This window comes from Lutzomyia longipalpis, chromosome 4 (assembly GCF_024334085.1).
Source record: "Lutzomyia longipalpis isolate SR_M1_2022 chromosome 4, ASM2433408v1".
Classification (NCBI taxonomy): domain Eukaryota; kingdom Metazoa; phylum Arthropoda; class Insecta; order Diptera; family Psychodidae; genus Lutzomyia; species Lutzomyia longipalpis.
Window position 1 is genome coordinate 5,694,655 of NC_074710.1, and position 14,358 is coordinate 5,709,012.

The 14,358-nt window shown below is 34.4% G+C and overlaps 1 protein-coding gene across 2 annotated transcripts in view; it reads right to left on the minus strand.

Moving 5' to 3' along the window:
* LOC129795872 (homeobox protein SIX3) overlaps positions 1–10,588 on the minus strand; it is a 40,516-nt gene extending 29,928 nt beyond the window's left edge. The window contains exons 1-4 of one of the 2 annotated variants that reach the window (XM_055837391.1): positions 9,765–10,588; positions 9,542–9,648; positions 7,804–7,970; positions 7,616–7,698 (exon numbers count right to left, since the gene is read on the minus strand). In XM_055837391.1, coding sequence (XP_055693366.1) covers positions 7,616–7,698; positions 7,804–7,970; positions 9,542–9,648; positions 9,765–10,063 — 656 coding nt within the window. In that variant the 5' untranslated portion in view covers positions 10,064–10,588. Of the gene's footprint in view, positions 1–7,615; positions 7,699–7,803; positions 7,971–9,529; positions 9,649–9,764 lie in introns of both variants that reach the window. The other variant, XM_055837390.1, reaches the window with a different exon arrangement.
* Positions 10,589–14,358: the final 3,770 nt, after the last annotated feature.

Genomic DNA, 14,358 nt, shown 5'->3' on the forward strand with positions numbered 1-14,358 from the left:
CACAGAAGAGGATGTGTATGATGCTCCACTGACAAAAAAATATTGATCCAGTGGCTGCCTCTTGGTTTCTGTGGCAGCCGAATGGATAAAAACTTCTCGTGGAAAATCACACGAAGAGCCCATAAAGAAAAAAAAAAGGTGGATAGACACAATGTCAGAGATCAAAATCCAATGCTCGATGATGGTTTAAAAATTGAAATTTGAGATGATTTACGCCGCATTGACTCCATTTTTCGGGAATCGGGTGCCTCTTTCCAATCAACCAATTCATGCAGATATTGAAGAAACTTGTGCGAGGAGGGGTAAAAGGCAATGTGCAGGATTGAAATTTTAGCGTCAAATTACAGAGACTTATTGCTCCGTGCACTATTCGTCAGTTAGCGTATTAATAAGTTTGAATAACTCAATTTAATCTTTTAATATTCGAATTAAATTTCTATTATTTTATCCAAGAGGGGTTATTTCAATAAAAAAATAAATAAATATTCGGAATTTATAAGAATTATTCCGAATAATCATTTTCTATTCGGAATATTCGTTTTAAATTTATGCAATGGAGTACCCAAGAAGGATATCTGCTCTCTAATCATCGTAAAAGCTCTAGGAAGTTAAAGTTTTCCTTAGAGGTCAAAAGATGTGATTTCCAGAGTCAAAGAATTACATAAAAAATGAAAAAAAAGAATATTTAAATGAAAATAAAAGAAATATTAGTCACTAGAAAAAAAATAATCATTAGAAAAAGAACGACAAATGTTGGAAAAAACGGTCCGACACTGTCCCATGGAAAAGCAATTTTCCGAACTGTTATACAGATTTCTTACGTATAAAAAAACAATTACAAAAAAGTGTAGTTCGTCAAATGCTTGACGAAAGTGCTGAAGAAACGCCAAAGAAAAGAAAAGTAATGTCAAATGTTAAAAATAATTCGTCAAACGTTAGAAATGCACAAAAAATTTGTCAAAGGATTAATTTGAATGGAATATCCGTTAACTCTTTCACGTTTTTGGGTCATACGCTGACCCAAACGTGAAACATTTTATTTTTTCAATTATTTATGAATGTAATTGTTTTTCCATGTTACAAATGCATCAAATTCACGCATAAGGGACTAAAGAAGACGTTCTGAGTGAGAAAAGCCCTCTAAAAAAATTCATAGAATAAAAATCGCGATAAAAGAGCGCATGTTTCAATGTTTTCATGTTTCACGTTGGACGTTAAAGGGTTAATAGTTTCAGGCTGTAATATTCACGAGTAATTGAAATTAAAAAATAAATAAATATCCTTCCAAATATTACTAGATAAACACCCTGTAATTTTTTTTATTTAGATACAATAAATTAACACATTCAGATATATAAATTTCATAAATTTTCTTTATAGTGACCATGATGAGAGATTATTCAGTGAAATTTCACCCTGTCCACATGGTGTGAAATACCTTTTGGCATTTTTCCACTCCCATTGCTGATTTGTGGGTGCACGCTGAAATTGATACGGGGGGATGAAATTGGAGATGATATTTCTCTTGGTCTATACCCATCTGGCTACTACTCCGGGAGTCTCAAACTCAAATTTTGGGATTCATCTCAAATTCACAAAATCATTTTCCACGTGAATTGAGACACGCACTCCTGGTAAATGTTGAGATGAACACGAGTCAAGGGATTGCCTTTCATCCCCCCACCACACACTGATTAAATCTTTTCGTGTATGGAATTTTTGGGTGTTTAATTTGATGGATGATCGCACTGCGATTTTTGCTGGAGAAATTATACGACAGATTGGACAAATTGTCCACTTCACCAAATTCTGACCAATGTTGCTGAAAATTAATTTCACGCCGCGTTTATTCCACCGGCGGCCCACCAAGTTCGCGATGTGTTCTCAAATGATATGTGAAGAAGAAGAAAAAAATTCGCGACATAAGACACGATTGTTTTACGGGAGATTTCAGTGAGGAATATTCCCAAAAGAAAAAAAAATCATGTATTGGGTTTCAAAGTAGCTTCATGGTACCTATATCCCGTGGATGGGAGCATACATATGTATATATTTGTGGAATTGTCCGTTCGGGTTTTGTGTGAACAAAAATGGGGATGGAGTACTCAATAATCAAACACTCATCATTGAGACTACCGGTGAAATGAAACGCAGATCATAAATCAAACGGCAGGAGATGAAAATTGAGAAAGAAGGCGACTCCACAAGAGCCAGTAAATCGATTTATTGTACTTGTGTATACCTACATTGAACGAGTGAAAAGTCCTCGATCTCACATCTACTTCGTATCGAATAATACTTGACAGTGCCATGGCAAAAATTGTTGAACCTCCACTGAAAATTTTTATGTAAAAAACAAGCTTTCGTCTTAAGCTTTTACTCCTTACGAGAGCTTTTGAATAATAATTTTAAAAAATATGTTGCACAGATTTAAATTATCTCTGTAAAAGCTCTATCTTTAATACCAAATGTGCTCTACTATTTCTTGCACATCTCTGTATATGTGTAAACCTGCATATCAAACCACGGTACAGTGAGGTACGAGAAAAAGAGAGGCAAAAGTGATTGAAACGAAGATGGAGAGTAGGAAAAAAAAGATTCTTGTACGTTGTACAACAACTTCATAAATATTGAAAGTTTCAGATTGCTCGACACGAACGACCCCCTCGAAAAATAGACGTGCAGCAGAATGTCTTATTTTTGTGGAGCTTTTGTAAGCACAACGCGACAGATACGTAAAAATAAAGTATAATGAGTTCCACCATAGGTGTGTCTCTGTACAATTTCATTCAACTCCACCGGAGCCCGTATTGGCGGCTCGTGCAACACCTCAAGTCACGAGGACAATGATCTACAAATAAGTCTATTAATTAGCTATTAATTTTACTCAATAAAATACCTCATTGAAAAATTACATCCTTTAATTTGTTCGACAATTAAAATTTTTCACATCACGCATTAATTTTTTTCTATTACTTTGAAAGGTGTTGAAAAATATTTTACAAAACGTGTTATTTTCTTTGATATTTCTTTATTTCTGGATTTTTATTTACTTGTAAATTGTTGGCAAGTTATTGTATTAACTGTTGTTAAATTTATTCATTTCTTGAACTTTGAAAGAAGTTTTTCTTCCTATTTTTCAATGAATTGTTTAAAGAGTTCTTTTGGCGGAAAAGAATATTTTTAGTCATTTTTCGCTACCAAAAAGAGTTTATTCGCTGGTGATAGAGTAAATTCCTTATTCAAAGAAGTAAAAAAGAATAAGAAATTGCGAGACAAATTTACTAAGTATTTTCCACAAAAATTAGATGAGAAAAACTACATTTATTTTCTCAAAAATAAAAGAAATGACGTCATCATTGTGATTTCTATCTCATTAAATGTTGAAGCACAAGAATACCAGGATACACAAATGAAACATTAGAGCGCATGTTTCATACATTTAAAGAGTGATCCCAGTGGAAAATCGGAAGTTTCCTTTGCTTTTGATTTTCTACAAAATGATACGTTTTCCGACTTTTCTTCTCCAATGAAATTGGCTCATGTCGAATTTAATAAAAAGTTTTTTAATCTTAAAAAATGCATAAAAACATTTAAAAATTACTTTCAATTTGGAGTAAAACATGCCCATCAACCCCTAACGTTTTTGGCTTATGCATTTTCACATGAAAGAAATACATATTTGGTCAATTTCCTTTTCTGGGAAAATCAGGGACGTATGGAGCAGTCATAAATAAATAGGTCGGGTTTTAAATATTGAATTATGCTGTGCAGCAGCATAATCTTTCGGGGTAACTTGTGTTCCATTTCATTGTAGAGAATTAAGGTGAAATCATATTTCTATATTATTCAGTTCAACATTATGTGGACTAAATGGTGGTTTTTCGTTAAATACTATGTACATAAATATGTATGTATGTAAAAGCTCTTTCTCTCACTGGGTCGACTGATGTGCATCCATGTGTAACCATTTGAGGAATATTCTAAACAGGAAATTGCTAGGTGAACATTTATTGGGTACACAGACGTGATAATTAATTATTTGTAAGGAAAAACATTTTTCGTCAAATGACAAAAAAATTCCGCACCATTATTCTCTCGGGAGGAAATTACGTGTGTGAGAGGTGGCTGTGAGGAAGGAAAAAAAAACCAGGAGGAGTTGCATTTTAGATGTCTATCGTTGGAGGTTTTTTGTCCTATGACTTCGCGCTTATTTGTTTTATTTGACCTTTTTTTTACCTTCCTTACATATTATTTTTTCTGACACATTCCCCCTGTGCACTTTGCACAATCGACTTTAACACCTTTATCTCTTACGCTCGCCCGTCATTTCCTCTCCAATAGAGCCCACCTTTTGATGCACTTTTCCACCTCCTCCTCCAGTTCTTTCATTTCGCGCTTAATTCACAATGTGCCGAAGGATAAATTGTTGGAAACATGATGATGATTGTGTTACATCTCCATTCGTGCACTCTCTCTCACATATCTACCTTCCCTCCTGACATCATGATTAATTGACACACGATGGGGTTAATTATTAAAAATAAAATTAACGTACAAACTCCTCAATCCATTGAGAAATTTATTTTCTACACCGGGTGCATAATACGCCAACAAATACAATAAAATACATCAATTTTGCACCATTAGTTCCAACTCCATTTTTTTCTCCAATAAATTGAGCATAGATTGCAATTTTTTGCATTATTTCTTTAATAAAAATTTAATTCAGCGGCAAATCATTTTTTTCTTATATATTGATTTAGGGATGACTGGGTGCTATTTGGTATTTAGGTCATTTGAAAGACTTAAAAAAATGAATAAACTTCATAAAAAGAGAAAAATAGACCAATGACGAATTAAGTGTGAGAAAAACGCAAAAATGCGATGAAATTGCGTAAATCGTGAAAAAAAATGCTTGAGAAAATATAATAAAAAAGTTCAAATTCCTTTAAAAGTCGCGCCAAAATTGAAATATATTTTAGAATGGTACTTAATATATATTAATATACAGTACAGTACATATAACAATAACAAAATATGATAAAAATTGTAATTAAATGGAAAGTCTCCCAAAACGTAAAAAAGCAAAAAAAAAATATAATGGAAATGCCTAAAAAACAAAAGGATTTGGGAAAATTAGAGTAATTTTCTGCAAAAAATATGGTTCCGAAACACCTTTAAAGTCCGTGTAGAACAAACATTACACTAAATTAAAAAGCTACATACTTAGAAACTTCTCTCATATTCAAAAGAAATTATTTTATTTAAAATTCCTCTAATGCCCTAGTCATCCCTAAAGAAAATTCTCAAGATTATTTAAAGATCTCTGTCACGGATTCTATGTCTCTACCTACTGTTTTCTCCACATTGTGGCATTTACATGCATTTTAATTCAAAGAAGAAGCACATTTCAGAGACAATTCTGTGGGATTTCCTTTGCAAATCTCTGTAACGATGAATCGTTTAATTAATTGCCGTTGGGCTTTTTATCTATCCCGTCAAATGGGACGGTAGCAGTGAAGTAAATTGAGGGTACATTAATAGAAGCTTCTTCTATCGTCATCATAATCCCACCAAGTTTGCATTGAGAATAAAATGAGAAAAAAATATGAAACCCTCATGAGACGTTAGGGCGGGACTTTTTTTTTGAATGCAGAAGCACCTTTTTGCGATAATTGGCTATTGACCCGATTATTTTCCTCTAAAACACATCTCCTGCAGAGGGATACTTTACGAGAGAGCGTTGATTATTTCATCAAAAAGCCTGACCACACACACACGCGGAGCTCCCGAGATATTGGCGGAACGATTAAAACCATCGCCATGGGCCATAAATCTTGCAAAAGGCAACATCATGCACGAAGAATGGTTCGCGCGGAGTAGCTTCTTGATTTTCCACGACCGATGGAGGCAAAAGTGTATCATATTTTAATATTAAAACATTTATTTGCAATAAGACGTCACGGTAGATATCGCTGATAATAAATTCTCTTTCTTCTCTTCACATCTCATGAGATTTTCTTATATAAAACCCAAAAGCAAAAGAAAAGAACATACCATACAATTTACTTTTAACGCGCGCGCCACACAAAATTTATTGATCTGCAATTATATTAAAAACATTTCCACTGCTTTTTCTCATTCACAATCCCTCCATTGCTCATTCACAGCATAAAACAACTTTATTTCCCTTGCCTTATTGTTGATATTGAGGTGCAATTTTAACATTTCTTTATTTTTCGGGATATTAAAAAGTATTCGACACGCAATTTTGTAAAATTCTTTTTTTGGTTATTATTTTGAGAGGCATCAATTAGCGAATTTATTGGTGAAATGAAGACAACTGGCGTTTTATTTGATTTAAAAAGAAATTGCATATATAAAAGTGATGGATTTTAAGAAAAATAAAATGATGTAAATACTCAAACCGTACAGAAAAGAAGAAAACTGTAGATAAAGGGTCCTATTCTGCGACCAAGAAATCACTGAAATCTCTAGAATTTATTCTGATATTCCAGCATTTTTTTTCAAACGCATAAAACATATGCTTCAGTGCTTCGATCAAATATATTTTATTAAAACAAAAGTTCATTAGTTGATTACCTTCAGCTGTCTTTTATAGGTTAAACGATTAAAAAAGCTTGAGAGCAAGGAGGAAATAAAGAAAAGAAGCACTGAAGCATATGTGTTATAGGTTTAGCACTAAAAAATTAGGAGGCGTGGTTTCATTTTTTAGACAAATCTTTCCTAGAATTTCTCTAAGATTGAGATGTATCCTGTTTTTACAGATTTGGATGCATTGAGCATTATAATCGATGTTTAGAAAAAAAATGCATATGCTCCTTAAAGAAAACAAAAAATTGATAATTAAGGAATATTAGATTTTTATTAGAATTCTACTGTCAATTGATTATTTAATGTAAACGAAACAATTTTATTTTTATCAAAATGTGTTTTTAGGTAGATTTGAACACTGAAGCATATGCTTCATGCTTCTAATAAAGTAATATTTTCTAATTTTTCAATTAATCCAAAACCTTGTGAAATTAATTTCCTATCCTAAATTCAATTCAACTTCTTAAAAAAATTCATGGAAAAATCTCTAATCTATCTGAATTTCTAAAATAAAAAGAAATTCATATCAACTCTGTTGTGCAAAATTATGCTGCATTAAAGGAAAGTAAATATTTTGGTCAATTTCATCGAGTGGAATTGAGACGTCCAGTTGAGGGCAATAAATAATATTTTTGAAAGTGAGATCCAAACGTCCTTTTTGGCGTGCGTGTTTGGTGTGTAAGCAACAAAATATTTTTATTGCATGTGTCCCAAACACCATTTAGGGGTACACAATGGAAATAATGAGGACCCCATGCTGGGAAATCTGTCGTCACAGTAATGTATTGGGGACTTTTAGAGGCGAGAAATGGGTCTCTTATTTGCCCTCACCTTAAACTACATAACGTGCCATTGTGTGGTGCGAGTGTGGCGAAAATCACGATGATAATTTATGATGGGGGAGATTATGTATGTACTTCACACAGGAGGGGCCATCCATAAGCCCAAAAATCCCAAAAACATTGTGTGTGGTGGATAAACAAACAGAAAAACTTACCGATTTTTCGCTGCCGCCGCTCGATCTCGTTGCCGACGATTTTTGAACCAATTCCCAACTTGAGTTGGTGTCAGTCCTGTGGCCTACATTTTTTATTTATTTTTTTAATTTGAAAAGAAAAAAATAAAGAAATAATTCAAAATTTAATAAAAATTGGAGAAAAAGCCAAAGAATGTGCTAATTCGTACCTGAGCTAGATCACGCTTTTTACTGGGATTCGGGTAGGGATCATTGAGATACCATTCCCGCAGAAGACTCCTCGTTCTCTCCTTGAAACAGTGAGTTTTCTGCTCACCATCCCAAATTGTTCTAGGCAGGGGGAATTTCTTTCTTACGCGATATTTATCCACGGGCCCTGCAAAAATATCGCGTGAATTAGAAATATCTTACAAATTATGCGTTGTTCTTTTACGTTGGCTTCAGGGGGTATCCGACTCTTGCCACTCGCGGTGCACTTCCTGCCACTTTTTCATTGCCACTCTTGCCACTCTTGCCACTCGCGGTGCAGTCTCGCGGTACATTCTAAGCATAGTCGGTTACCCCCTGGTTGGCTTATTCAAATTTTTAGACATAGTTTTCTCTCAGGTTTCTACTAAAGGGTTTAATTTTAGAAAAATGATTTTTTTTCAGGGGGTTTATTTATTTAATTTTTTTATTGTTTCAATTAGAAAGATTCTTGCGGAAATCCCCCGTAAAGTAGGAATTAAAAATAATTCCTTTTGTTAAAATATATCAAAAATATATAATAAAATGGACAAAGAAATAAAATAGTTAAAGAAAAATTTTAAATTTAATTTTTTTTAAATATTTTTTCGTCAATAAGAAAGGAGATTATTTTGAACAGTTTAGCATAATTTTTGAAATATTGTTTTTATGATGAAAGTTTCTAAATATCACACGACTTAATTAGTTATTTTTAATAAATCTTCGCTGCTACAAAATAATAAATATATTTTAATAATAATAAATTTTAAATATTTTTTCTTGCGGAAAATTAGAAAATTCTAAATTGTTGATTAAAAAGCAAAGGTTTTAAGAATTTGAGTTTATCGCTTGGTTTAAAAGGAGCATAATTACATAAATTAATTTGTTAAAATCATAGACAAAAATTTCAAGATCAGAACTAGTATGTAATCTGTGATATTATTCTAATAATTTAAAATGTTTGTTTAGTTTAAATTTTTGTTAAAACTACTCCAGAAACTTGACGTCTTAGTCTTAGAATAAAAAAAAATCCGTATGTAAAAATAAAAAAAAATAGTTTAAAAATGTTTGAAAAAGTGTTGTGAGAATTTTTTCTAATCAGTTTTGAAAAGTTATTGATAGTTCAACTGTTTTAATTATTATTTCTTATATAAAAAAAATCATTTCTTTTCAACTATTAGTTTTTCCTAGACGTGTTTGGCCTACTTCTGAAAACATTTCCATATTCTTTCTTTTTATAATGTTTTTTGTAGAAGTATTTTTCTCCTTCCGGGGGTGTCAATAAATTGGGTGCGGGCCTAAAATTTAATTTATTATTTAAATTTAAATTTAAAATTTAATTTCGGCTTATTGGTCATAAGTAGATCAGAAAGTAAAACCAAGGTTTTGCAAAGCCTAACTACCGTAAACCTTTAAAGACCATTCAAATTATTTCATCTCTTATTTTCTTTGCTATTTATTTTAGATTTTACTTCCATCAAAAATTTAGTAGTCCTACTAATAAAATTTAAAACTTTTTAAGATTTTTTGTCTAAATTTAGTTAATGCTGTGACTGTCCTAAAAGGGTTAGGTACCTTTTCAAAAAAAAAATCTCTAAAATTAGCATGATTTATTGAAGATTGGAGATTTTAAAAATATATAATAAATAGGTAGTTAGCACCCCTGAGAGATTTAGGGACTTGTCTTTTTTGGTCAACTAACAAAATTACCTAAAGGCCGACCTCTTAATTTTTCCGCTTCGTGGTAGTGCGCCTCGAGCCACATGGCCTGCAATTTTCCATGGGATGCTTTTGTGAATTTATGCCTCTCCAGGATTGTGTACAGCTCCCTGGGAAGAGTTATGGGTGTGTGTTATCCGGAAGGGACATTACAACAAAATGTTCACATGATGGGGGCTAATTTTCAAACAGGGCGGGTGGTGGCGGAAAGGGTGTGTCAACTCACCGGAAGTGTCCAGTGTGGTAGGCCACAATGGCGCGCGCTCGCAACACAGCCTCGGAATTTTCCAATTCACGTATATTGGGATGCGCCACAGGGAGACTCCAGAGAAATCTGGCGAGACGCTCAATGTCCCCAGATTCCTCCAATGTTTCGCACACTGTTGCCACTTGGGCGGCGGTAAAATTGAGGGTGGGTAGGGCAAATAGGGGACTTGGTGCCACAATGTGGTGCTGCAGTGGCTGCTGAGGCGGATGGCTGGACGCCGCCGGGGGACTACCATGTTCACCCGGCGGCACCACCATGGATGGACGCACCACCGCCAGAGTGTGGCCGTTGGGCGCTATCTTGCCGCCTGATGTGGTCGGACACGTATCACACTCTTGGTCACTCCTCACATCATCCGGACTCTCACATCGCCAGCCACAGTCACCATTGAGGATGCCACAGGCACGTGAGATTGGTCCCCCAATACCCTGCCGAATTATTATTTTGTTCACTTTTGAAGCACAAGAAAATCCAAATGAATTAGCACACACAAATATTATTTTTTCCTTCTCACACAATTCGCAGCACAATTCTAAGGAGCACTTTAGGGATTGAAACTGGAAGCTACTTTTTAATTAAATAAAAAAAAAATCAATGTCCAGCCGGGAAATTCATGTGTGATGCATTTAATTGAAGGTTTTGCAATTTTGCATTTTGCAAGGTCCGTGATGTCCGTAGCATCAACCCTTTATCCTTTCTTTCCTCAATTTATTCCGTAAGAAACATACAATTTTATGCGCGCGGGAATATGTATAACCCCGTGAGACCGCCGAATAGCTACTGACTTGCCATTGTTCCCCCGGATCTTGTATGAGCTGCCACACTGAATGCCCACAGTGTGTATGCTGGAGGAACGCCCAGAATATGCCATTGCCTGGCTCACGATTAGCTGGTACGAGAACGCCAATCGTCAGCTTGGGAAGGAGGAAACAACATTGCGCCGTGCCGTATCTCTTTCCCGCCAATGGGTAAGCAATATTAATGCTCATGATGAGCATGAGTCTTGTCACATATAGCAGATAGAGACGGTATGATGCTTCTCCTTATGCTACATATAGTAAAACATACAACAAAATGATGGTGTATTTACTCACCATCCATCCGGCTGTGTGTGGTTGAAGACATTGAGAGGGATTGGAATCATTGCTCGATGAACCCAGGGTATCTCGCTTACTCCAACGTATCGTAACACCAGAATGGGGGCTCTGCTATGCTCACCAGGCAGATGGGATGTTTTTGAGACGCTATCACAAATTACACATCTGGCAAAAAGGAGCTTCGTTTTTTTTTGTTACTTCTCCCTATATACATAGCACAGCATAGCACATATATATAGCTACCGGACCAAAGAGCTGGCAATACGAATTCGACGCACCCGTAGCGCCGGCGTCCTTGCGGTTCGGGTATCAATAAAACCCCCTATATAATCATATGGCTGTCTCCTTCACATCGTAATGGATACAATCCACTTTTTCCTCCGTGACAAACTGCGGTGCAATTTCCTCGTGGAAAAGCCGCATCGTACCCGAATTAAACCAACACACAACAACTAGCAGCAAGGGTAGGGGTTTCACGGGGGTATAGTATAGTTTTAAATACGATACCCACCCAAAGGCTATCTCATACAACCCGAATATGTTGCATAATGGTATGAACATTTAATGCTATACATATATGCATTAATTTTATTACATATCTATATATTGTTTTTCCTCATAAAATTCCAGAATATTTCTCATGAAATATTTTAAAGATTTTCTTAACCCTATCGCATTCATTGGCTCATACGTAGACCCAAACGTGAAACGTTTTATTTTATTAAATTTTCACGAATTTAATGATTTTTCCAAGTTAGAAATTTTTCAAATTCATGCAAAAGAAGCCACAGAAGACGTTTTGACTGAGAAACGTTCTCTGAAAGCATCTATACAGAATAAATTTCGTGATATAAAGAACGCATGTTTCAACGTTTTATGTGGACGCGAAAGGGTTAACAACTCAAGTTTTATTAAATGCAGTCTTGAAATGTTTATCTGTTAAATTTTCCGATTTTCTGCTGATCTTTGAAAAATATCATTTAATTCCCAAAATATTGAAGAAAAATTTGTAACAACCTTAGAATTTTGTGTGGTGAATTTTCTCGGTAAATCGGTCGGAAAGGAGCCGAGAATAACACGTCGTTTTATTGTAATCAGCGACGTTTCGAATAATTTATACTCATCATAAAATTAAGATTTTTTGTGTTCTTTGCAGAGTTTTTTTTACCTATGTATATTCCTGGAGCCTGACAATGAAAAAAAAATATTTACGAAACTTCGCTGATTGCAAAAAAAACGTTGCGTTTTTCTTGACCTCTCCCGACTGCTTTTCCGAGAAAATTCACTTTACAAAATGTTGATGATTTATGATAAATTTGAAACCTTTTTTAAACTTTTTTTTCTTCAAATTTTTGTATTCAGAGAATTTTCTTTTTTAATTTTGTCTTCAAAAATTCTTAAAAAGATTTTATTTTCACGAAAAGACGAAGAGAATCGATTAAAGAATAATTAAAGATAGTTTTGAAATCATAAGCATTTGGATTAAAGGAGTTTATTCATTCTTGTATGGAAAACCCCTCATTTAGGAAAAAATCGGGGCTCGGGAAATTTTTCTAGAGAATCAAGAATGACAATAAGATCATCAAAGAGACTCATAATTTACCACTCCGACTCAGGATCGGCTGGAAAAAGGCGTCAAAAATTTGTCCAAAAAATACAACAAAAAAAACCACGTCGTTTAGCCTTTTTTAATGCTTAGCTGTAAATTGAACCCAAAGTATTTATATTTAATCATGAGCATCCGTTTAAATGGAAAACAGCCGGATTTATTCAACATTTTCCCGACCATTTTCCTTCGGTTTTTGGATGACAAAATGCCACGGAGAGAGAGAAATTAAGGTGAAAATGGTATATGCGTGAATTTCCGTCACCCAAAATGCCCAAAATGATTGACATTGATTTGCGTTGCGAGAATTTCCTAACGCGACAACCTGCCAAATTGACAAAGATCTTGCCTCTTGCTATTTTCAAAAATACATACATACAAAATATATAAGAAAATTTTTAGAATAGATGCTCGAAAGCGACGGCACTTGAAATCCATTCCCATATCTATAAAACATATATAATATATCCCAAATCCACAAAACAAAGCACCTTTCAGTAGCATTTTCGTTCAACACACAAACAACCATTCGGGTGGATTTTGTGAAGAAAGGAAAGATTTAAATAATTCAATTTAGTTTGTGAGTAGAGAGAGAGAGAGCTTTTCCTCAATGCGCTTGCGATCGAGCTATATATAGAATGGTTGTAGGAAAAGTTTCTCAGCACCAAATCCACAATCTTTCTGGAGCGCAAAAAAAAGTTGCAAAGATACTTATTTACTCCAAAAAGGGAAACTTTTCACTCACCCACACCATGTATAGAAATAAGATTGAGAGGAAACTTTTATGAGCAACGGAAAATCATTGCAATGGATTTCTTTCTTTGAATAAAATATAACACCGTCTTAATGTATATATAGATGTTACAGGAGAAGACTGATTTTGTGAATTGTAGAGCTTTTTTCCCAGAATAAAAATGGGAAAATCGACTGATTTTTATTATATTCCTAATCATTTATTGTTTTGAGTTTTCCTTTTGTTCATATATAGGTACCGATTAACGAAAATCTTTTATTTCAAAAGATTTTCTTTATATCAGTAAATTTTTATCAGCTTAAAAATTTAAATTAAATCCTCCTAGTTTATTAAAAAAAATACAAATGAAAATCATTATGTTCTTGTAGGGAAAATTGTTATTTATTAATAGAATAATAGATTTTCTTGTCAAAACTTATTGGCTTAACTCAGCGTAATTATTAAAAAAAAAAAACTTTCATCCCCTCTCTATTAATGTATTAAGTAGTTAGAAACAAGGATGGGATTTAAGAAACTTCTCCCCATAAGAAATATCTCTTCTAAGTAATATTTATTTTCTTTTAGTGAGTTTTTCTCATAATAATCTTTGAGAGAGAAATCTCAACAAAATGTTTCTTCCCAGTGACTTTTGTCACGATAATGAAGAAGTTTTCTGTATGAGAAAGTAAATCTCTTTTGGGTGGATGACAAGCAGTTGGTTCTCATCTTCTGGAAGAGGCGCCAGTTTTTTTTTGCTTCTTCTAGTAAACGATGTCCTAATGTGTGTCTCCTGCAAGCTGAAGATGGAGTCCCACTGTTCCACTTTCACCTAAAATTAGCGCCAGACCTCCCTCCGCCAAGTGTGTCAAGATGGTAAACTTTTCCCATTTTCCATGTCGGGGAATGTGGAAAATCATCCATCGGAAACCCTTTCGATCTCACTTTGGAACGTGTGCATTAAAGTAAAAGGGCGCACACAAATGGTGGACCCCGCGGGTGAGAAATGAACTCTCTCCTCTCTCTATTAACATGGCACGTTTACATGAAGGGGAGGAGGAGGGTTATGCATTTTACAACAAACTTCCTTTCACGCATCCCAAAAATTTCAGCTCTTTT